This window comes from Penicillium pulvis (assembly GCF_028828015.1).
Source record: "Penicillium pulvis strain IBT 33274 chromosome Unknown contig_3_segment0_segment0, whole genome shotgun sequence".
NCBI lineage: Eukaryota > Fungi > Ascomycota > Eurotiomycetes > Eurotiales > Aspergillaceae > Penicillium > Penicillium pulvis.
Genome location: NW_026643077.1, coordinates 340,945 through 364,247, shown reverse-complemented (window position 1 = coordinate 364,247; position 23,303 = coordinate 340,945). Strand labels below are relative to the sequence as shown.

Below are 23,303 nucleotides of genomic sequence, written 5' to 3'. Positions count from 1 at the left end.
TGAGAGAACCTGTCCACCAGGAACCGTGGTTGCTGGTCAACTGGGAGGCTACGAAGTTTTGGACAGAGGGAAGTCGGTCGGACGACTGATCTTTGTATCAGAGGCTTGTTCTTTGAGTCTTTATCCATGGATGTACCAAAGAACGTACTTGTATATTAGTTGAGTTTTCGGGTTCGAACATAAACACAGCGAAGGTATCTGCTACCAGTGCTAGGGCACACAAAGCTGAAAGTATGGTAGATCGCATAATGCCCGAGAGCTTCAATAGAGTCGAGGGCAAAGCGAGGCAGAGAATATCAAACCTCAACTGCGCCCGCAAATGAAAGGACAGATAGGGGAGTAAACACAAGTGAGAATTGAAATATAAATCAGAGACAACTGCACGGATATCAGCAGGTATTGGGAAAATTGGTCTAAGATCTGAAGTCAATTGTGATATGTACGCTGGTAACACAACCTCAGGGTATAAAGTGAGCCGAGCAAGGAAGTTAATTTAATCCTGGCGCGACCTTCGCAGAACATCAATGGCCTCTGCAGTATCAACCACCTGATCAACCGTGGCCGCAGGACCTCCCCATCGCACGTAGCCCCTCTCGTCAACTGCAAAATACCCACTAGACTGCCATCTGCTGCCACTTTCCGTTGGTCGATTCCAGATACCCTTGTCCTTCCCCATCTTGAAGACTGCTAGCATTCCCGATGGACTGAGAACATGACTCCAGGAGACAACACCCAACCCCCACTTTGCATAGATCTCACGGTCGGCATCAACAATAACAGTGACAGAGCCGGCACCACCAACAGCACTCAGCCACTTCTCAGTTGACTGCTGATCACTGTGAGATACAGCGACAAAGTTGATATCTGGGTGCTGAGCGGCCGCAGTACGCGTTTCAAGGAACGCTACTTCAGCGACTTCAGATAGAGGACTGGGTCAGTTTTGACCTCTTTATAAAAAACAACGCCGGCAAATCACCGACCTGGACACCCGCAGTGCCGAAGGAATGATAATATGGTTGGATATCCATTATCAGCTGGAAACATCAAATGCCGGGAATTTGGTGCTTTATCACCAATTTGCGGTGGTTGCGAGGTTTGAATATGCGAGGGAGAATTCCACGACGCAACTTCCTGAGACACAGTCATGTTGTGCGAGTTTGGCAGACCTGACGCTCATTCAAGGTTGATAGCTACGTTGACTGTTGGACTTGGTAGCATAAGCTTGATGGCCAGTGCACTCTACAAACCACGTGATCGAATGCGCTGTACAGCCACAGTTTATTGTGATGCCTTGAAGTTTGCATTCTTTCAGCTTCTAAAGCCACTGCAGCAAGCACGCGACAAGAAAGGCTGAGATGTGGAAAAAGGCAGAAGAATTATTATCGATCTGCAGATCTATCGTTGATCACTTGGTGGCCTTGGTGTTTCGGCAGATCCCCTGTGGCTTCCAGGTGGATATCCTCGGTGCCACCCTCCCCGCGATAATTTAATCTTGAAAGATCCATGGATGCTTATCTTGAGCGATACGTCCAATACCGGAAATCAGCTGTTGTGACAGATGATATGCATATGTATCATTCCATGTTTTGAAAATTCTGATTTACATGTGAAAATGTGATTCATCCACTGTCTATGGCGGACATGAACAAAATGACAGGCATGACAGCGATACCAGGCAGTACAAACCCGATAGAACTCCGCTGGTAATCAGTATGAACCCCTGAAACTCTGTTACTGTAACTGTCAGATTGAATGAGTGGAGGGCACGGTTACGAATTTCACCACGACGTGTCTCAGATCGAAGTGGGTTGTGGGATCCCACAGCGCCACCACGAGGGAAACAAAGCCTACTATCCTATCAGAGACAAGCGATCGTCTCGCGCAACCCAGCACTTCCAGATAATGGGCTTGATTGGACTGAACAGGGTTTAGGCTCAGCTTTGGTATGTTATGAAAATTTTGAGGACACGCAGACTCGGCTCTAGACTCCATCGAATCAAGCCAAGTTGGTTTCCAAGCTATGTAGCAGGAATGAAAGTCGAGGTCCAGGCCCCTTAGGCGAGGACAGGGGCCTTCCTAGTTTGTCAAACAGATCGAATTTCTAACATACGAGACATCGATCTAGGCTATGCAGAGACATAGTCTACAAAATACCCCGTAGGCAGCCGCTCGAAGCATTCGGGATCCCTTGCGTGTCTTACAGATGTCATGTTGATTACTCGCAGAACCTTCTGGTTCACCGAGAGGTTGGTAATCTAAAAATACCAGGGATGATGTGTACACTGTTTATGTATCTGAGTCAAAACTCGAAGTATAGATCAAGACGCCCATATCGGGATAAGTCGGGAATGTGCAGGGTCTGTTAACCCGCCAAGGCACAGGATACAAGGGAAATGTTAGATGCTGACACTAGCATCTAAACTACAACGCTGGGAAGAATCCTCAAAGATGATCAAATAATCAAGATGCAACCCTCAAAAAAATTTCATCCGCGGAGTTGTGAATGCAACGCGGAGAATCCCGGTGCCGAGTTGCCGGAGGCCGCTAGAAGGATTCCAGAAGCTCGTGGCTTCGAGATTTTCCCTGCAGACCCGATACACAATACCACTAGCGCCTTTACACGGTGTTTCGCACATACCGTTCGTTGTGGCTGTGTCCTGCAGCACCAAACCCACCAATCAAGTTCATTGAAAAATTTCTTCTGCATTAGCCTGTTACTATTTTGCGCTGCAATCGCCAAACCCTCGCAGGGCTGGACTCGGTGCCGTTCTCCGTTTCGATTAAGGTGCTGACAAGTTAAAAATTTTTTCCCTTGTCGTTCGTGGCAGGAAGAAAATTTCTGCACCTGCAGGGACCCATATTCCAGCTTGACAGACACGAGATGATGACAGGGTGCCCATACTCGGTATACGTGGTGCCTTGCGTGTTGGCAATGGAATTTTGTTTCGTATAGTACATACTTTAAACCCATAGGGCAACTGCCGCTGGTGGGCCAGCGGTCCAGATCTCGCCACATTTCCCCAGACAAGGGCCACGTTTTCTGTCTCGGATCCAAGAATAAAACATTCATCCGGCTGCCGAAAATGCCAAGAACGAGGAATGTAGTCGTGATCGCTATATCTGAAATTCTGGACTCTCGCTCGTCTGGTCCAGACTGTTCGGTAGACACGGCACCCCGGACCCGCGTCTCGGTGCCCCGGCCGAGTCAGCACTAAACTACTAACGCCGACCGAAAAATTTTCACTGAAGAATCTAGTCAGAAAGCGAAACGGAAACGAATCGGGCACAGGATAATTACTAGCTGCATGAAAAATTCATCCTGAGTCACCTGGCGTAATTAGGCCGTTAGACATTTCGCGCTTGGGGAGATATCTCCGGTCGGGACGCGGCACCAACGACACTCGGGCCTTCCCCGGAGGTCGCCCGTCCGATCTGATATTGCTTGGAATTGGATATGGCTGCATGCCACACGCTAAGTCAAACAGCCGGTTTTACCTCTCGGTACTACCGTACCACGCTATTATAATCGGTATTCTAGGCATATGGGTCCGCATGATTTACAATCGTTCGGGAGTCACCCGAGCAGGGATCAGAGGGAGAATTTTCCCTTCAAAAGAGCTATTCTCTGAGTCAGTGTATTAAATAATGGAGTCATCAATGAATAATACATGCTTTGTGCCCGGTTTTGAATTGTAAATTATTACTTCCGATGGCATTCATGGTCATGTGAACTCAAAAACTGGAGACTCGACTCGACGCACTATCAGGCCACGGGCCATGTGACCCCTAACCATGGTTCTTTGGAAGTGTAGCCGAAGCGATAGTCTCACCTTTCACGGCGCCGGACGAGGCTCCTACGACCGAGTTCCTCTGTCTCGGTCAGCTGACCCTCTTAACACCAGCTGACACCGTACCTCGCATCTGAATTCCTGAATGGGGCTATTCGGGCTTGGTCGAAACCGACTATTATTGACAGTATACACCAGCCTATACGGGAAAGACAAAGGTATCAAGTTCGAATGACCTTCCTAGATAGGTCTAGCCCACGTAAGCGTAACAATGTACATGTTTCTCAAGATATTATAATCAATTTACCCCAGAAATGAAGACGCCCAACTGAGGGGGGAACCGCGTGTGTGGCGCAGCCCTTGTGGCTTACATGCTCGACCTCGGCTTTATTCATCAAAGCAATGTACGGGTAGTACGGCACTAAACTCGATCAGGTCACGCGGAAAAAAATTTCTCGAGGTGTGGCTCAGCCCTGTCGAATAGGGTCCTAAAATTGGAGCTTCTCATCGCCTATTCGGTACTAGTTTGTCGATTGGCTCGGTCTGCAGCAATCCTTTTCCATTTCTAAGCGAAGCTGCATGCATGGGCTTAAGGAATTGGTAGATTCTGGGAAATTCTCGAATCTCGTAGTTTGAATTATGACTCTTTTCGGAGATACCGGGATCGTGCAGGCAGAATTATTCTAGTAATAATTATTTAATTTCTTTTTTTGGGCTTTGTACTGTAGGTTATGATTTCAATTCAATCAAAGAATGATGTGATGCCTGATTACTTCTTCAGGTAAGATTTTCTAGGTCGATTAACGTAGGTGGAGTTTTGTGGCTGATTTCAGAGAACCCACCCAAACCACAGAGAAACTGTAAGGGGGGGGGGGAAGAAAGAAAATCGCACACCGAAAGGGTAAAGAAAAGCCAGAAAAAATCTAGAAATACAAATATGGAAAAATGATTTTGAAATTCCAAAATAGGAAATCGTCTGAAATAAATCCCATTATCATGCACAGACAGTCTCCGGCAGATCAGTGGGTCCGACACACCCCGGTAGGACAAGTCCGCAGTACATTCTGGGTATTCAGTATGCTGGGTAATCCTTTCGTACGATATAGAACCGCTATCGCCCGAACTGGATAAATTACCGCCGATCGAGCCGTCACGGTACCGAAATATTTCGGGGTCACCGATAACGCAAGTGTGGTGGTCTCCACTAAGCCAACCCATTGGGTCTCCCTAGCGGCCCCGATTTGGGTTAACGTCATGGTACTTGTATGTGGACGATGCGGTCCTTTACCTTCTTAAGACCCAGCTCTTTCCCTTCCTCCATCTTCGATCTTTCCCCATTACTCATACACCCATTGATTATATATTCGATATTACTACTCGCTTATAATATCAAAGGTTAGTTGACTCATCTTCCTTCCGAGTCATCCCAGTTCCAGACTTTCTGACCTTCCCAATACCAGGCTTCGCCATATTAAGGTTCAACCGGTTCCATCTACATACGATCACGAGCCGCTCTCGACGTTTCCAGACTCTTCGCATTATTCTCTCTTCCCAAAGAACTTTGGTCCCAGAACCAAAGCCAATCGATCGGTCTTTCCCAAGGATCTCTCGGACCTTAAGCCGTCGGAATTCCAACATATAAAAGCTCGCCATCCCCGGTGGCGAACACCTCCCACCCCATCTCCACTCTCTGACGTCCTATACGTGATAACATAATGTTTATGTATCCACGTAAGGGTCTCATCACCGATCCATACAACCAAGAGGACATCATCATACAAGACGATCAGTTCCCACCTGAGTTCGCTGAGAACTCCCAGCAGTACCAACAATCCTACTTGCAACCACCTTTTCAGTACCAACCGAACCAATTCGCCTCTCCGCCGTCTTCCGCTCCCTCCTCACCTACTTTCTCCTCCCCGACCTTCTCCATTACTCACCCTCCCCAGGCGGTCGACTGCCAGTCTTACGGGGCTCCTTCGATGACCCCGGCTTCTTCCTATAACCCGTCCTTGGACATTCAGAGCTCCGCCTCGCCATCATCACAGCAATATTTGTCACAATACCCTCAATACTATTCGCCTATGTTGGCCCAACCGCCTATCGCTCCCAGCAACCAAGCTTGGGATGGCAACTTGCAGCTGTTGAGCCCCGCTCGCATTCCTTCTTACCCCCAGAAGGCCTCTCCCAGCTCCTCATCACGATCTGCGCCAAACTCTCAACATCGTCGTTCGGACAGCTCTAACAAGCCTCTCCCCACACCGGTGCAGACTCCCCTCCAGAACTCCTTCTTAGCACCAGCATTCCAAAACTACGACCCATTGATCAATGATGGTAGCAGTGTGGAGGCCGAGTCTGCTATGAGAAGGGCGATTATCGATCAACAATATAAGCACCAACAATCACCTCCTCAGCACCAGCAGGGCGAGTACTCGCATTCTCTGGCTCCTTCGGTTTCCACAGTGAGCCAGAATTCGCCAGTTACCCCGCAGACTACGCTTGACGAGCTTGAAGACGCATCCAAGTCGATGACCAATGGTGAGACCCGATTTCCTGGATTTGACCGGTGGATGGACCAGTACTTACATGACGACGTATTTCCAGAATACGCCAACGGTAACTCTGGCATGCCAATTGGTGTTACCAAGCTCAATCGCACTATTTCCGATATTTACCAAGACGAGCTTTATAACCCAGCCATGATGGCCGCTCCTCAGATGTCTAAGCCGATGGGCCAGAATGTCATGACTCCTCGCAATGTCATCGCCGACCGACTACAGGCTGCTAACCAGGGTCATATGTCTGCTCGCTCTCAATCACCAGTTTCTGGCATGATCAAGCGCGAACGATCACCTTTCCGCCAAAACTCTCCGTTCACATCCGATATGAACGCATCTGGTCTGCAATCCCAAATGGCTACAAGTGTCCCTATGTCTCAGAATGGCATGTCCATGGCTTCTACGATGAGTCAGAGCGATCTCAAGACTATGTCCCCTAAAGATGCGGTCCTGGATTTCAACGAGGGCGAAGATGCCGCTATGGCTCCTTTATTCCCTCCCCAGCAGGCTGATTTCAACCTTGGCGATGCTCTTGGATTGCGCCGTGAGAGTTCCGGATCATCGCTCCAGCCCGCTTTGACTATGGATGCATTCCCTTCGCAATACGCCCCGGTCTCGCAAGCACCCTTTGCTTTCACCCCGCAAAGCCACCACCCGCAGACCTACATGCAGCAGCCGAAGCTCATTTCCACCCTCCCTCAGGTGGATTCTAACGGCAGCGATCTACACTCTTCTGCGGAGATGACCCCGCAAGCTCACGCCAAGCCAATCTCCCGGCCCACCAACACGAACTCAGACGCGGGCACCTACACCTGTACCTACCATGGCTGTACCCTTCGGTTCGAGTCGCCTGCTAAGCTCCAGCGACACAAGCGGGAGGCGCATCGGCAGACATCTCCTGGAGGTCATCTCATTACTCGGGATACCTCGCTACGCAATTCTCAGGCTGGCCCCCACAAGTGCGAGCGTCTCAACCCATCTACCGGAAAACCTTGCAACTCTGTATTCTCCCGACCTTACGATCTGACTCGTCATGAGGATACGATCCACAACGCGCGCAAGCTAAAGGTGCGGTGCCACTTGTGCACCGAAGAGAAGACTTTTAGTCGCAACGATGCTCTCACCCGACACATGCGGGTTGTGCACCCTGAAGTTGATTGGCCTGGCAAGCAGCGTCGTCGCGGAAGAGACTGAATCATCCGAAGGGGGATATGATTATCATCATGATGACGAAAAAAAACCCTTGGGATCCTTATTTCTCTGTCTCTCCTACCATTGACGCATGACGTCACCTGCGTCCCGATCCAGAACTTGGACCCACATCTTGTCCCAGATCGTCGGTGCCTTCTTCCAGTTCGGGACTGCGGACTGCGGGTTATTGAGGCCTTGTGGCCTGAAACCCTACGGCCACTGACGTCATTCTCCAGCTGTGTCCTCCACCGTTCGGGCTGACGTCGACTATACGTCGATGATCGAATCACCACAACACAGAATGACGCACCCCACTCTCCTGTGGATGGCTTCTTCCCCATACCCCCCTGCCTCGCCTGACGTGTGCGGGTATCTTGGCACCTCACCGATCCATGTTCGCACATTCTCCAAAAAAAAAGAAATTCCAACATGTATCACTGTGTATAGGCCTGTTTTGTGGGTTTTCTTCGCTTGCAGCTTTTTCATGTCTGTTACGACTCTGTATTATTATCATTCCTCATTGTTTATGATCTCACGCGATGATGTCTCTTGCATGCACTTATCCTTCGCATTGGCTGGTGCTCTTGTTATTTGAAAAGGGCGGTGTTGTATACTAAAAAAGGTCCGTACAAGCTTGGCTTCTTTTATTTTTCTTACTGGTTTGTACCATATGAAAAAAAATGTGTACATTATTGGAAAGCGATTGGGATTGTATAGTTTTTGATAGATATGAACATTGACTTAAACAAACCGAATCATTCTTTCCAATGTATCCAGATCAACTATCTTACCTTCTTTTAAACCTGTCTAATGTGTACTAAGTTGAGAACATATCCCATCTATAACCTAAGCTAGGCAAGGTACTTTGGAACACTTAAGCCAAAAACCCACTAGCCCCACCTTAGCTGCTTCAATCCACAAAAGGACTTGAAACATCGGCAGTCTGCACAGATCACCATCCCAGCTAGGTACAGTAGCCGCCCGCGGCCTGCGGAACAAAAACGCAAAATAAGCCCTGTCTCCAATAGCACTGCCGATCGGATACCCCCCTTAGGTACGTTGTAATAATGCAGGGTAAGCTTCCACCCCTGTAGAAGAAACAGGGAAAAAGAAAATGCAATGGAACTCCCTAAATTGAGGTTTCCAGTAACTCCGTACTCCGTAGGCGTTAGTAAATGGCCCCCGCAACTGTAACCAGTAGTAGTATCTTTTGTTTTTTCTGGCCCCCATTTACCAATCTTTATCTCTTATCTTAAGTACCGTAGTTGCAGTAATTGCTCTTTTGTGGGGGTTATCTCTCTGCAGATGGGAATAAGATCGTTTTTCGTAGCCGGAGTTTGAGAGATGGCCCCTTTACTTTATTGCGAATTACGACTAAGTCTGTTATGCATGACTCGGTTTCAACTTTATCTGTCTTTGTCCTTTGTCTGTGGATACATCCTAATCTGGAGATGCAAGAAATATCTATTTGGGTGGTATTTTTGTAAAATCAAGATAACGGCCTAGGATGAGCCCACGAGTATCGAGCATGTTCCCAGTACATACGAGACTGACGCGATCCCTTGATCAACATGACGCGAATTCAGGCATGAATGATTCATATCAGAAACCTAAGGTTAATCAAACAGAAATTAAATAATTAATCTATCCAAGAGCCTGCTAATATGTAAGGACGTACAAATCCAAGCTACTGTACTGTAAGCCCCGTCTATGCCATCCGATTGGCACTCAATTCACAATTGAATTTGCAAACGAACATCCCGTCCAAGCGAAGTGAAGAACGATAGGCCCAATGTCGCATATCGCAATTCAACCCAACCGAAAAGAGCAAAAAGTCCAAAGTACACCTATCTGTACATAGAAAGTGGAGAAAGAGTAATCAAAACACAAAATAGGGTCACACGAATCCACCGGCTCTTTTCTCCATGTTTATCAGGGCAATGGGAAATGATGAAAAGAACTGGGTTACCAGTTAGTTGGTTGTCAGCTTTCCCCAGTTGGTATCCACAGGTGGAACCGGTGGAGTATGTGGCTTTCAGATTATGCGATTATGTGAATATCATTTCTAAGCCGGGTCAGCAATGAATGTACATTATTGCCCGTAGTAGCTATGTAACTTCCACATGTTGGGACCCACCCGGACCAGAGTGCGTGTATTCCGCGTGTATGGAACTTTGTTATCGATAACGGAAATATGGGGCCAGCATTGTATTTGGCGGTATGTGGCGGTGCGGGTTACAGTCTTGATGACTAAGTTGACTGACACGTATTGTGCTAAGCTGTTTTCGGTGAGTGGGGCTTCACTACAAGTGGGATGTTTGTGTATGTGGCTGCAAGGTGGCTTTTTGGGTGGTGGACGAGAGGGAATTGTATTTCGTGCGTTTCGTGTAAAATGTGCTATTTTTAGAGTGGGGTTGAAGTTGGATAGTGGCATGTTATGACTGTGAGTGATCGTCCCTGGTGATTTGGGTTTGTATAGTACGTACCTAGGTTTACAGAGAATCTTGGAAGCTGTACGTACACTGCATGGTTTGTGGTGGCTTTGCTGGGTCACTTGAAAACAGGGAGTACTGGGTTTCTTGCAAGTTTCATGGATGATTCAGTGTTAGCTCAAGGTGAGGTAACAGTATCAAGTGATGTCCTCGATCTTGGAAGTTGGACAGACATCACATGATGAACACGAGACAATGGCCATGCAGCAGATCTGCAGGTATAATGCTTGTCTAGGTCAGCACACGAGGGCTAAGCCCTCATCACCCTGCTCATACTGTATAATCGAATGTATCAGTCAAGACTCGACTTGGAAGAGGATGGAATGAAAAGTATGTTCATTAAATCGAATAGCTAGCAATGCAAATTGGCTGTACCTCTAAATAAGGAAAGAAAAAACCCCCGAGTATCGTATATGTTATCTTTATACTGTAACCTCATCATCGAACCTTGAACCGCATCGCAAGATTCCCAAATAGCCCCCCATTCGCCTTCGACCTCTCAATCATACTTTGCCTTAACACACTCTTCATCTCGTCAGTTCCAACCATCTCAACGTACTCCGCCGCACTCCCCCAAGCCCCTCTCGCCTCAGGATCAGCCCCCTGCTCAAGAAGCCACCTAACCCGCTCTACCGCACCAGCCATAACAGCATACATAATAGGATGATGCACAACCACCCTCGACTCACCCATCTGATTCACATCCGCACCCCGCTCAACAAGTAATTCCATGATCGGAATGCGACTGGCATCAAATTCCTTGCTAATAACACTCCTGGGCATGATCCCAGGCGAACAAGCCCCCGCCGCAAAATGTAACGGAGTCCCATAATGAATCGACGCCCCCGCATTTAAAAGTAACCGCACCGCATCGACAGAGCCCCGCGCCGAGGCCGCTTCCAGCGCGGCACAAGATTGCGGATTCGGTTGACCGCTGACATCACTGCTATCATGATGTGCGCCTAAATTTGGATCTGCGCCATGCGCAAGAAACCAGCACAACACTGGGAGATGTGTTACTACCTTTGGCAAAAGGACAGTTCCATAATCGCCGGGGATATTCGGGCCCCAACCTGACTGTGCGAGGAGTTCAAAGAGCGCAATTTGTTGCTCTGGTGGTGCGGAGAGGATGTGTACAGGTGTATTGGGGGTGATAGGGGCGCCGCTTGAGAGGAGATAGCGGGCGATATCGACATGGCCGGATTCGAGAGAGAGTATTAGGCCGTGGTGGAGGAATGCGCTTGAGCGCGTTTGTGGGGAGATGACTGCGTGAACAGTGTGGAGGTCGCCTGATCGACAGGCGGTTTCAAAGGAGGCGAAGTGAGAGGCTATATCGTTGAGGAAGTTGTGTTGCTCTGGTCCCATGGATTGCGGTATTTGTGTTGGCGAGAACTTTGGCGCTATAAAAGAAAGGCGGTTATTCACATGGCCCATTCCTAGTTCTCGCTCCTCGTCGGCTCGCCTTGATGGCTCTTGTTGCATCATGATGCCTACTTCGCTGAACGACATGCCCGAAATTGGTAGTTGGAGAAGTTGAAACAACCCGGCAATCTTGTGGGGAGAGCCTCATGCCTTTTAAGGATTAGTTCGTGGATGAGTCAGCATGAGACTGGTCGCAAAGATGACCTGTTCCATCTCATGTGTAGAAGAGTTTCCATGGGAAAATGTGATTGAGGGGTTCTATGCATTAGATTTGATGGATCTGACTCCGATAGCCCGTTTTCGCATAATCGATCCATGGATTGTTCATAGATACCCGTATACAGACCCACAGAAAAACCAAGTTCCGCCCACCCTCATGCGCTACAAATGGACCGATGAAACTCTACATTATCTACTATCTCCTGCTTATCGAATATATCAAGTTCTTTCACTTCTAAGAGAGTAATGAAAAGGAAGAGAAAAGAACACAAAAGCCTACGCCCTCTTCTTCCCCGCGCCAGCAGCGGAAAAAAGAACTCATGAGTGAATTATTTCTACCAACACTCTTGTGGCTAAATGCTATGGCGGTGGTCGCACCCAGATTCCACTGGCAGTTCTTCTAATTGTTTAAATAATTTGTTATATGCCATGCTTTAGACAGACGACGCTTTGAATAACGCGGCTCCTGTCCCACTCGATTCTAAAGTCCTCTAGAATTGCATTATAGTATATCTAGCAGTTCACGCAGCTAAATCATACGACCCATCACCCATCGCCTGGGACAAACTAGCCAAGGAATGAGCTACCCGATGGACTCTGAACTTCTTACAGAGTATCCGCATAAAGAACCTAAGGAACGAAAACTTAATTGAGACGCAGCAATCCAGACGCAGAGGCATTAGTGGAGTCGCATAAGAATTAATCTCAGATATCAAGCACTGAGATAATGCAAGTCTTACGCAGACTTTTGCCGAGTATCTCCGTACAAGTAAAGGGCGAGGCTATAGTTGAGGCTATAGTCGATTTAAGAAATGTCTTGTGATCGATGACCAGTCACTGAACCTGATCATTGCTACTCTACTTAGGCCTGAGCTGGGCTGATCTTGATAAGAAGTTTCCTAGAGTGTCAACCAGGCTTTGGGCTTTTTAAATATTTGATAAGTGGCATACCGAGGGATGGTAAGGCTCGCGATATATTGGCTTTATGCGTGTGGAGATTAGATTGGATGCGAAGCAAAAAGCAAGATATCCACAGAAAGTGGGTTATAATCCTACAACATTCCCAAGCCCTTGAATCTTTAGTCCCGTCCCTTTCTAGCTTCATAATTTAAAAGAGAGAGAAGTGAGGAAATGCCCTCATATAAACCGAGTGGTTGTTAGTTTCACATCAGTTGACCTGAGCACCAGTGCGTGGCCGTGGAGCTACTCTTGGGGCCTGATAACTGCAACTATTCGGGAATTCGTTTTGCTGACGTGCTTTTTCCCCCATACCATACCTTTTGACACTACTCAACTTCCCTTTCCATACATTCCTCTTGCCTTTCAATCTCGAGCCTGCCAAGCTCACCACATTATTGAAATCGCGAGCTTTTGAAGGTCTACACCCCTGCTGAACGCGGCTTATGGAGTTGACTTAGGGCTGGACTCATTCCCCCATAAAGCTCATGTTGCCCAATGCCATAACATCCCCGCGATTTCCCTCTCCACCCATTCCCCCGAAGGACCGTCTCGTATTCTTTCTTGGCCGACTGACTCAACAACAACTTCGACTTTCACGTGTTTTTTTTCTTTTCCACTCCAGGATGAATATATATTCAAGTTCTATGACTGTATTTGTATAGCATGGGGCGGTTCCATCTGTAGTTTGCTCAACTGAAAATTTAGGCAAGGTTAATTGTCTCTTCGGCTAATAAGATTTAGCTTTCAGATTCCTCCCCAGCCACCACCGACTTGAGTGAAGATGCATGTCAATATAGAGACAGACCCAAGAAACGAACTATTATTAGATTATGATAAAAAAAAAATATAAAAAAACAACAGTCGAGCTTGGATAGCAGGCGATCGCGGTAACCACTGCGCCATTGCGACAACCGTCGCAACCAGGATTCGAACCTGGGCACCCGAAGGAAATCGCTGTACTTAAACCCTTACGTCAGACTGCTGATGGAAATGTTTGCCAGATTATGATATATAAGGGACGCATGCTGAAACTTTTTTTGTATACAGCCAAATCATCACATAACCTCTATCAGATGGCCAACTGCGCGCCTGACATGGTGTCGCTATGCAAGAGATACTAAGGCTCGGCCAAACCAGCGATATTACATATAATGGATTTCCTCGAATATACGTTTCTCAGAGAACGTCCTCTTAGGCGTTTCCCCCTTTTTCATAGACCTTCTCATGACAATACTTCGACTATCTACTGACAGTGATCTGTCTTCGCAAGAATCAGGTGAGTAAGCAGACTCTGATCCTTCAAGCAGGCTATTCTCAGCGGAGATGAAAACACAAAGGATGATCGAATAAAGCACCAAAGGAGCACCAAAAGCCAAACTATTGCAGTACCAGTGGTCTAGAACGGTCACCATGGTGGATGATTTCTCCTTTAAGGGTAAGCGTATATCTGGTGTCGGAGAAGGGCACAGTTGAGCATCACTCGCTACTCGAAGAGTGGGTGCGCCCGGCTTGATTTCAACATACTACAGCCGAATCATGCCTCTTAGGCATAGCAAGGGTGTGTGGTGAAGACCTAAGCTCATGGCTCAGTATGCCCGAAATCGACGCTGATAGCAGTCGGAGGATGTGGTTCTCTGGTAATGACAGTGGCCTTCTTCGTTTCTCTTACTGCGTAGCTACTGTGTGCTATCTATCGAAAGACTGAGTTGATGTGGGAAAAACATTTCTTTGACAAAAAGAAAAAAAAAAAAAACAACAGTCGAGCTTGGATAGCAGGCGATCGCGGTAACCACTGCGCCATTGCGACAATCGTCGCAACCAGGATTCGAACCTGGGCACCCGAAGGAAATCGCTGTACTTAAACCCTTACGTCAGACTGCTGTTGACAAATTTTTTTCAATATTGATATATAACGCAGACATGAGTCTCAGGCACCTTTCTTCGCATGTAGTTTTAAAGATGTGCGTTTGTGCGTACACAGCTATGAGAGGATAAGCAGCCACATCAGGCCTCCGCAGATGTACTTTGTTTACACCATTATGACACTCTGAGAATTTTTAAGTGACTTGGAACATCAAGCCTCTATATCCGTCACCCAGGTTGAGACTTTTGCACTGCAAACATTTTTTGAAGCCACATAGTAACCATATACATTAATTGTGTGTTAACCGATGTTTACTTGCCGAGTCAGCGTGCTACATATTGGTAGGCGGTAATTCTATATAGTAAGCGGTCTGAAAGGCTGGTTTCAAACTCATGGAACACCACTGTAACCCCGGCGCGCAATGACGCACTCCGCATCTCCAACTCTCGCATGCCACTTAGGACATGACGCCTCTTGACAGTAGCAGGCATGTCCTGCCCACCGCAAAAACTGCGGCCTGAGGACTCCGACAGTGACTACGGATCCGACTTTACGCCCGACGAAGAGGTCTTTCTAAATCAGTTGCTCATCAGAGCTGTTTCGGAGCACGCGCCCGCCGAATCTGGCGCCACACCAACTTCACCATCCACTACGCCCAGGCACACACCCGGCCCCACGATTGCGACAATTGCGAACGATTATATCGAACCAGCTGATCTGAGATACCTGAAATCCCCGGTAATTGCGACGCTGGTCACGGATATTGAAGATGGCATTGCAAAGTTCCCGGTTGCCCGGGCTAAGGTGCTGGGCAGGAAGAAGCCTCAGTCACTTTGGACGCCGAGTAAGCGGCCTTGGGAGGATACAGGTACAGGGGATAGGATGGAGGCTAGATCAAGTCCGGGCGCAGACAACGGGGCCAATACGCTTGGTATGTGTATCTGCTGACTGGCATGAAAATCTTGGATTGGACTAACGCGTTGATATCGAAGCGTTTAGTGGAGCACTCTGATTCAACCGAAGGCAGACAACGAGAGCGAGAACGTGTGTCTGCGCGCGAACAAGAATGGATACAGAATGAGCAGCTAGCGCCGACACTCGATCCTCGGTCTCCCGTAGAGCGGTTTCGAAGACCTCCTAACAAGGCTTTCTCGGTTACCGATTTGGTTTCGCCGGCATGGTGTGAGCTGCAGTACTGGTACACCTTGACGAAACATGGGAGGAAGAAGAGGACCGCCGCTATGAAGAAGGGGAGTGTGGTTCATAAGACGCTCGAAGATGAGGTTTATACTACTGTCCCTGTGGACATCACTACCAAAGAGGATGCATGGGCTCTTCGCATATGGAATGTGATACAGGGATTGCGCATGCTGCGCCAGTATGGTATCACGCGTGAGCTTGAGATCTGGGGTCTTGTCGATGGGGAGCTGGTTAACGGTGTTATTGATCAGCTGTCCTACGAATGCCCAGATTCTGAGCTTGAAGCTACGGCTGCTAGCTTCTATGAAGATGTGGAGGCGTCAAAAGCTGCCTTACCTGAGCATCACATGTCCTTGTCAGATTTTTTATTGTCTTCCTCCCAGGGTGGACGAAGACTCGAGGATCTAGGCCAGGCAGAACATATAGATACCGAACAAGCGCCTCCCAGTCAAGCAGTCTCGCCAGCTGTTTATGCTCTTCCTCGGATATATATGACGGACGTCAAGACGAGAGCGAGTCGCTCTATTCCCACAGTCAAGAGCACATCCTTCCGACCTACTTCTCTCCAACTGCAGCTTTACTATCACATGCTTAATCGCATGCTAACAAGTGATGATGTGACGATGGAGTACCTTGCGGCGCGGTATAGCCTGGACCCCGAACGTCCGTTTACGGAAGCCTTTGTCTCTGAAGTTGGAGGCTTGGACGATCAATTCTTCGATAAACCCTCTTCTCAAGAGTTTGACCTTGACGATCCTCCCACGCCGGAAGATGTACGAAGAATCCCCCTTAGCTCTGGCTCAAGGAAGTCATCCAGCCCGGCACCGGCTAGTCAGGACTCAACGAGCATCCTTTTGACCCACGGCAATCTCTTCAAATTATGGAACTACATGAAAGAGCAGCTCCGTTTCACCTTTATCCCATCCATCTCGGACATGGAGTCTATTGCACCATCTATCCCGGCTCACACCCAACCGGCTACCCTCGAGGAGTATCCAACCCTTCTATCCCCCGTGCTCACGGCACGATTCTTATCCTCGGCTCCTACGGATGATCTCGAGCGCAAACATCTGGGAAGCCGGTCCTTCCTTTTCGATCCTCATAATATGTCATCTTATATCACAAGCCAGATGGAGTGGTGGCGAGGACAGCGCGATCCCATTGGAGTGAACATCTCGGATGCCTGGAAATGTCGGATTTGTGATTTCCGCGACGAGTGCACTTGGCGCCAGGAACAGGAATGGGCTCTAGCCAGACGAAACCAAGGCCGAAGAACCGGTTACTCGGCGGGAATGTAGGATCTCAATCGCCCAAGTATAACCATCGACAAGTTCTCAAGGTTATATAGATGTATTATATTGAACCAAACAAAATATACGTTGAATTTAATCACACTCAAGGCAATCAAAACTCTTCTAACTCTGCATCAATATGGATAACTCCGCACATCACCCTCCTGATCAACCTTTAATCCCGCAGCGACCTGCTCATCATGTTTCCGATCCAAGTACTCCAACAAAACATCCTGATACTTCTCCTTCCCCTTATATCTCGAAACATCATCCCCCCAACTCCGAACAGCAGAGGCCAACCGCCCAGGTACATAATCCTGCTTAACAATCTCCGTAATAGGCTCAAAATACGTCCGAATAGTAAAAACCACAGCCCCAGACCTTGGCAACCGCCTCAACGACTGTCGTTCCGACCGAAAGAAATGATGCTCAATGGCTCGATTCTTCTCCGCCGTATTCCACGATACTTCTTCCGCATCTTCAGACCCGATACTGGGTGACCAGGCTAACTGGTCATCTACCTGAATGAAGTAGTTATTCCGTACCACGGGCTCTTCGGGTTTGAGACGACGGAAGAAATTCTTCATTCCTTTTTCGAGTTTTTCTTTGTATTGGGGTACGTCGCCTGATGTGTGGATTTCTGATAAAGGCATTCCGAATTTGTCGCGTAGACGCCAGAATCCGGCGAGGAGGATTGCGCCCGCTAGGAGGTAGTATTCTCCATCTGGTTTTTCGATCATTATGGCTAGGTCGTCTTGGATAAGGCGGGCGGCTGTTGCCATTGGGTCTTCGGGGAGGGGACGTTGGGTTATATTGAAGGTTTCTTGGGTTATCTTGTTTGTTATTCCTGTTGTGGTCTTCTGGAACATTGTTGGATATCTTTCTGGGAGATAGTCGCATCTTTGGGAAGTTAGTTTGAGTGCTATAGGATATATGGGATGGATAAGGGGGCTTACAGCTCTTCCAATAGTTCGATCGCGCCGTCCATGGCTTCGGGTGCTGTTCCGTAGCATTTATCGCCGCGCTCTGTGAGGCGCTTGGCTTTGTCGGCGTGGTATTTGAGATAGTGGTTGTCGAGTTCTGGGTTCAGGGTGACAATGTTAGCTGTCATGTTATAGTTGGTTGACATCGGTATCACTCTTACCAATCCATTCATCAAATTTCATACTTCGCAGTCCCATCGTGACAAAGTATTTTCTGGTTTTCGTTAGAGGAATCAAGAAAGGATTGAGATCAAAGGCTTACGAGCCATATCGAAATGGTCGATAGGGAATTGGCTTGGACGTGTGAACGTCCCAGTCCGAATATGGCTGTGCCATTGGTCGTTTGAAACTAGAGGGTGTCCATTCTGATAGATTGTCAGATATGCATCAATGAACCATTCTCAGTGGCAAATACGTACCTCCAAACGTTCTGGTGACTTTTTCTCTACCTGATCTTGAAGCCGGCTTCTCTAGATCGGGAGTAGCAGATCTTGATGGTTTGCTAGAAGCGTTCCATTTCTGTGCGATTAAGATGATGATACAGGCACAGATATTGAGAGCTAGAAATGCACCGATGAGATCTTTGCTTGGGACGATAGACTGAGCTATTCCCCGGAAAGATTCTATCGCTAGAACCATGTTGCGACAAGATAAATTGGCTTCAATTCCTTAAACACAAATGCGGTTTAAGGGTGCGTTATGTATTCATTATGGACTGGGGTGTTCTGACAGAGAATACGTGTATAGTATCACCTGAGCAGCCTGAAACCTGTCAAGCAGGGGTATAAAAGCGATAACGGCATTGTTCTCCTGTGAGCTGCCTTTCTCGTTAATCGGATGCGAGTAATTCGTTATCTGTATAAAATCTGCCGGGGAAGGCGAACATGCGATCGCGGGGATAAATGAGGGGGAGAGTAACCGTCCATTTCCGGCCGCTGGATCCGATGCTACATATAACGAGCCTATGGGCGCGGAAGGCAATGACATAGTTTATCTGTGGTGAGGCGCTTATCATCTACGTGAACTTAGCGGGAATTCTTCTCCTCATTGGGTAAAGTGAGTCTGGTGACAATCTTGTACCCCGTACTATCGCAGCGGGAAGTGATATTCCTTGGCAATGATTCTAAGACTCTGGGATAAAGTGGGGAGTATGTTCGATTGGTTGGATTATTTACTATGCTTTCGAGATGAAAATTAAACACTAGCAGTGTCGGCCTTGCGCTGGAGAAGGCAATACTGGCCCCATTTGCGCTGGAATTGGGGTGGAACAAAGGGGAGATCTGGTACCCAGATTAACCGCCCAAGAAGCCCTGTTCGAGCTGTATCTAGGAAGCGCGAACAAGTGAGGGTTTCCCAGTTGGAATCGAGAACATAGTGAGGTTCCAGTTCAGTTGGCTCGCGACCCGGAAAGAAGGAGTCGACCAAGAAAGAACATTCAGAGACATCAATCTATAAATACAGTTAGGATTTCGAGGTTCGATCTGAAGGGCTTTCTTAACTCACGTATTTCTCCGGGTCTTCCAGGTTAAGATCATTCATGCCAGATGGGATCTGTGAGGCACCTTCTAACCGGCCGAAGGGACTAGGTGATTCCGGGAACTCGCCTGGGAGCAGACCGTTGAACTCGCTCCGAATGAATTTGGCACGCATGTCGTTTTGAAGAAAGTATGAAGACGGGAAGCGGTACCACTCCTTACCCAGGCACACTGAGCTTCCTGTCTGCGTTACATTTACCTGCTGCAACGGTTCCAGAACCTTCAGAGGGGCATTGTACGCGGTGACCATTCCTAGAATGCGCAACATTCCGACGTTAATGGCCAAAATAATGACATACAGGGCTCCAACCAGCTTCAGCTTGACTGGAACACGGCTAATGATTGCCTTGGGGTCGCTGGACCCAAGGTAGGTGAGGATAAGGTGGAAGGAGAGAGCCGCGTTAAGGGCAAGGAAAGGATATGCTGGGTACATGAACCGCTCTTCCTTGTGAGGCTGGGCCGTGAAGATACCAAACCACATGTAAAATGGTGCAGCCAATGTCATCGAGCGCCTGAATTTCTGGAAAGACGAGGGCTGAGAGCTGAAGATGACCTGGAGGACCATAAGTGGAGCCGCGACCATGGCAAGAACAAACCAAACATTGAAGTTCAGCAGCAAGTTCCGTATATAGAATGTCCAAGGCTCGACGCCAAAGATCTCAGGTCCTTTGCCCTGGCCTCCAAAAACGTTATACGCCACGATGTTCCAAGGAACAAGGACAAGCTTGCGGAAAAAGGCATAATCGACTCCGACCTCGAGAGCCTGGAGATATTGTCAGAACTCGGACCTCAATTCTATATGGGCAATATATCTATGACTTACCGCGATGCTAAGGCACCTAACCGCACCATCAAGAACAGCCAAGACAAATGAGCCTATAGACCCAGATAGTACCGAAATAATGGCTTCCTCAGCCAGAAGAGGCAAAATAAGAGCACCTGCGAATGGCCAGCCGACAATTGCACCAAGAGCAAACCACATAATACCCTGTGCGATTTTGGGTCCGCCTTTTAAGTCTAGGAAGGCAGCCAAGCCAAGCATAGATGTGTACATGGTGAAAGTGGATGGCAGGAAAGCCGTGGACGCGTGGAACATTCCGGGGCTGAAGATGACGATTGTGAGGAACAAGAGGCCGATGCGAGGATTGAGAGTTCGGCAGATAGACGAGTATAGCCTAGTCTGGCAAGCAGCACAGAAGAGAGCCATGAAAGCACGGATCATATAGAATTCAGTGGTCTTGGAATGGACAAATAACGAGCCCAGCTTGCCCACCGCGGCGTGAAGCGACACATAGAGCCAGCTTCGGATGGAGTGAACTGGGGAATATTCCCATGTCTGAAGTCCATATCCATGTTGCAGGTAATGGGCCGGTTCCCAAAAGTTGAAAACCTCATCACAGTCTTGGATTGGGGAGAAAAATGCCGCAAGGCCGTTGGCAAAGATGCATACGTAGAGGGTGATATTTAGCGGCAGGTAGAACGGAGGGGGCGGGGGACTATATTCGAGATGGTCAGCTACTATTAGATTTCATGCAAGCTTAAACCACCTACCGTGCTTTCTTAGGCGCACTATGAGCAGGCCCAGAGCCTGAATGCTTCCCAGCCATATTGCGTAGTTGTTGAAGATGTGTTTAACTCCGGCGATTCTGCGCTAAGATAGCGATAAGCGGAGCTTGTTCGGCGACCGCTTTGGCAGATCCGCAAAAAAAGTTTCCCGCAACTTTTTTTTCATAGTTCTCTCAGTCGCAACTATTTTTAAGACCTTGTTTTTGGTCTTATCCATTCATTATGAGCGATCACCAGAATATTCCCGTTGAGGCTGCAGGTGCCAGTGACAGTCACGCACCGAATCAACCCTACACGACCGACACGCCGCCGCCTGTCGCAAGCACTGGCATGGATGCTGCAACGTTAAGAGCATATTCAGCTCTTGAGACTCCATCCCAGTCCTCGACTTCTACACCCTCGACTCCTATGATTCCAGGCCTCGGTTATGTTAACGGTCACAATGATCAGTCCACTGAGCAACCAGCACAGCCCACTATGTCGATCACCGCCGAGCAAGAGTCAGACGCCTCTGCCTTTAAGGAGGCGACAGCCGAACCCTTGGTGACAATGGAGGAAACCACCGATGCTATAGATAATGGTGCTAGCGAGACTCTTGCCCAGCCGCAGCAACAGGAGGGAGCCCATGACGAGGCGATGGAGGTTGATCAGATCCCCGAGCTCAGCGGCACAGAGAATGCAAACGGAACCTCAGAAGGTCAGATGGAAGATGCGCCAGCAGAGGGAGAGGAAGAGCACCCTGAATGGGAGGTTGACTCTTCCCCCTATGAGTCGTCTTCAGACAGCTCTTCCGATTCCGATGACAGCGACGACGAAGATTACCCGATCCTCACCCCCGAAGAACAGGCCCGGATTCTGATGATGGCTGAAGGTGGCTCTGACGATGAAGGCGATGGAAAGGGCAAATCCGGTGGCTATATTCGTTCCACCAACGAGGTTGCGGAGGACGTCTTGCCTGTCCCGGATGTCACGATCACCCCCGAGATGAACATCGTCTACCTGGGCAAAGTACAAGCAGCTATTGACAATGCCGTTCTTGTCGAGGCCAATACCTCTGGAGAATACCAAGTCCTTGAATCGGGCTCCCTTCTGTGTTCAGAGGATCGCAAGATCATGGGTGTTGTGTCGGAAACTCTGGGCCGAGTTGAGCACCCGCTGTACACCGTGATGTTCTCAACTGCCGCAGAAGTCCAAGAAAAAGGCTTGGTGAGGGATATGCCCATCTACTACGTCGAGGGACACTCTACCTTCGTCTTTACCCAACCGCTTAAGGGTTTGAAGGGTAGTGATGCGTCGAACTTCCACGACGAGGAGGTCGCCGAGGATGAGATGGAGTTCTCGGATGATGAGGCCGAGGCCGATTACAAGCGGCAGCTGAAGCAAAAGCGCCAGGAGAGAAAGGAAGCCAGGGATGGTGGAAAGCCTAAGAGAGGACCCCCCGGACCCTCGAAGTTGGGCCAGTCAGAACTTAACTACGATGAGGGAGGTGAAGAAGGATACACACCTCTTGCTCGCCCGAAGAACCTCCACGAGATGATGGGTACCCAAGAAGCACCAGTTGAGGGCAGTGGGTCTGGTTTCCGTGGAGGCAGAGGCCGTGGCAGAGGCACTGACCGCGGCGGCCGGGGAGGTCGTGGTAGAGGTGGTGCTGGAAGAGGCGGATCTCGGGAGCAAGACCAGGACCGTCGGCCTCAACAACAGAGCGGAGGCTCCTCTTACGGTCAGCCCGCACAAGCTCCTCAGCACCAACAGGCCCCCTACAGCCAACCGGCGTACCCTCAACAGCAACAGTACCCCCAGCAGCAACAGCCTGCTTATGGCATGCCCCAGCCTTTCGCTGGGTATCAGCAATTTGCTCAGCAATACGCACAGCAGTACGCGGCCCAGCAGCAAGCACAAGCCCCTCAAGGCGCACCGCCTACACAATTCCCCTTCCAATTCCCCTTCGCACAAGCTTTCCCTCAGCCGAATCCTTTCCAGCCTGGAATTCCTGCGCAGGCACACATCAACCCTCTCTTCTTGGCTGCTTTGCAACAGCAGCAGCAGCAGCAACAACAATACCAGCAGCAGCAGCAGCAACCGCAACAATACCAGCAGCCCCAGCAAGCTCCTGCACAGGGTCAACAGCAAAACCCAGCTATGAACTTTGACCAGGTCAAGGCTCAGTTGGATATTTTGCGTAACTTGAACAACGGTCACCAGGGGCCTCCCCCTTCTTGATCTTGCTATCTGC

At 48.8% G+C, this 23,303-nt stretch overlaps 7 protein-coding genes across 7 annotated transcripts; 3 read left to right on the top strand and 4 right to left on the bottom strand.

The window, feature by feature from the left end:
• Positions 1–493: 493 nt before the first annotated feature.
• N7503_006286 (uncharacterized protein) lies at positions 494–1,146 on the bottom strand (the record flags this gene model as incomplete). Its single annotated transcript, XM_057065833.1, has 2 exons — positions 494–915; positions 981–1,146. 2 exons carry the CDS (start codon positions 1,144–1,146, stop codon positions 494–496), a joined length of 588 nt encoding a protein of 195 aa, XP_056921302.1.
• Positions 1,147–5,503: 4,357 nt separating this feature from the next.
• N7503_006285 (stress-regulated transcription factor RPN4) lies at positions 5,504–7,540 on the top strand (the record flags this gene model as incomplete). The annotated part of the gene is made up of 1 exon (XM_057065832.1): positions 5,504–7,540. One exon carries the CDS (start codon positions 5,504–5,506, stop codon positions 7,538–7,540), a length of 2,037 nt encoding a protein of 678 aa, XP_056921301.1.
• A 2,927-nt stretch (positions 7,541–10,467) lies between these two features.
• On the bottom strand, positions 10,468–11,538 carry N7503_006284 (ankyrin repeat domain-containing protein; the record flags this gene model as incomplete). Its single annotated transcript, XM_057065831.1, has 1 exon — positions 10,468–11,538. One exon carries the CDS (start codon positions 11,536–11,538, stop codon positions 10,468–10,470), a length of 1,071 nt encoding a protein of 356 aa, XP_056921300.1.
• A 3,445-nt stretch (positions 11,539–14,983) lies between these two features.
• Positions 14,984–16,992, top strand: N7503_006283 (exonuclease V; the record flags this gene model as incomplete). Its single annotated transcript, XM_057065830.1, has 2 exons — positions 14,984–15,425; positions 15,494–16,992. The coding sequence occupies 2 exons, from the start codon at positions 14,984–14,986 to the stop codon at positions 16,990–16,992; spliced, it is 1,941 nt and encodes a 646-aa protein (XP_056921299.1).
• A 128-nt stretch (positions 16,993–17,120) lies between these two features.
• On the bottom strand, positions 17,121–18,608 carry N7503_006282 (heme-dependent oxidative N-demethylase family protein; the record flags this gene model as incomplete). Its single annotated transcript, XM_057065829.1, has 5 exons — positions 17,121–17,886; positions 17,943–18,090; positions 18,131–18,183; positions 18,232–18,334; positions 18,389–18,608. 5 exons carry the CDS (start codon positions 18,606–18,608, stop codon positions 17,121–17,123), a joined length of 1,290 nt encoding a protein of 429 aa, XP_056921298.1.
• Positions 18,609–19,163: 555 nt separating this feature from the next.
• N7503_006281 (dolichyl-P-Man:Man(6)GlcNAc(2)-PP-dolichol alpha-1,2-mannosyltransferase) lies at positions 19,164–21,111 on the bottom strand (the record flags this gene model as incomplete). Its single annotated transcript, XM_057065828.1, has 4 exons — positions 19,164–19,418; positions 19,473–20,267; positions 20,328–21,000; positions 21,056–21,111. 4 exons carry the CDS (start codon positions 21,109–21,111, stop codon positions 19,164–19,166), a joined length of 1,779 nt encoding a protein of 592 aa, XP_056921297.1.
• A 181-nt stretch (positions 21,112–21,292) lies between these two features.
• Positions 21,293–23,290, top strand: N7503_006280 (RNA-binding snoRNP assembly protein NAF1; the record flags this gene model as incomplete). The annotated part of the gene is made up of 1 exon (XM_057065827.1): positions 21,293–23,290. One exon carries the CDS (start codon positions 21,293–21,295, stop codon positions 23,288–23,290), a length of 1,998 nt encoding a protein of 665 aa, XP_056921296.1.
• Between the last annotated feature and the right edge of the window lie 13 nt (positions 23,291–23,303).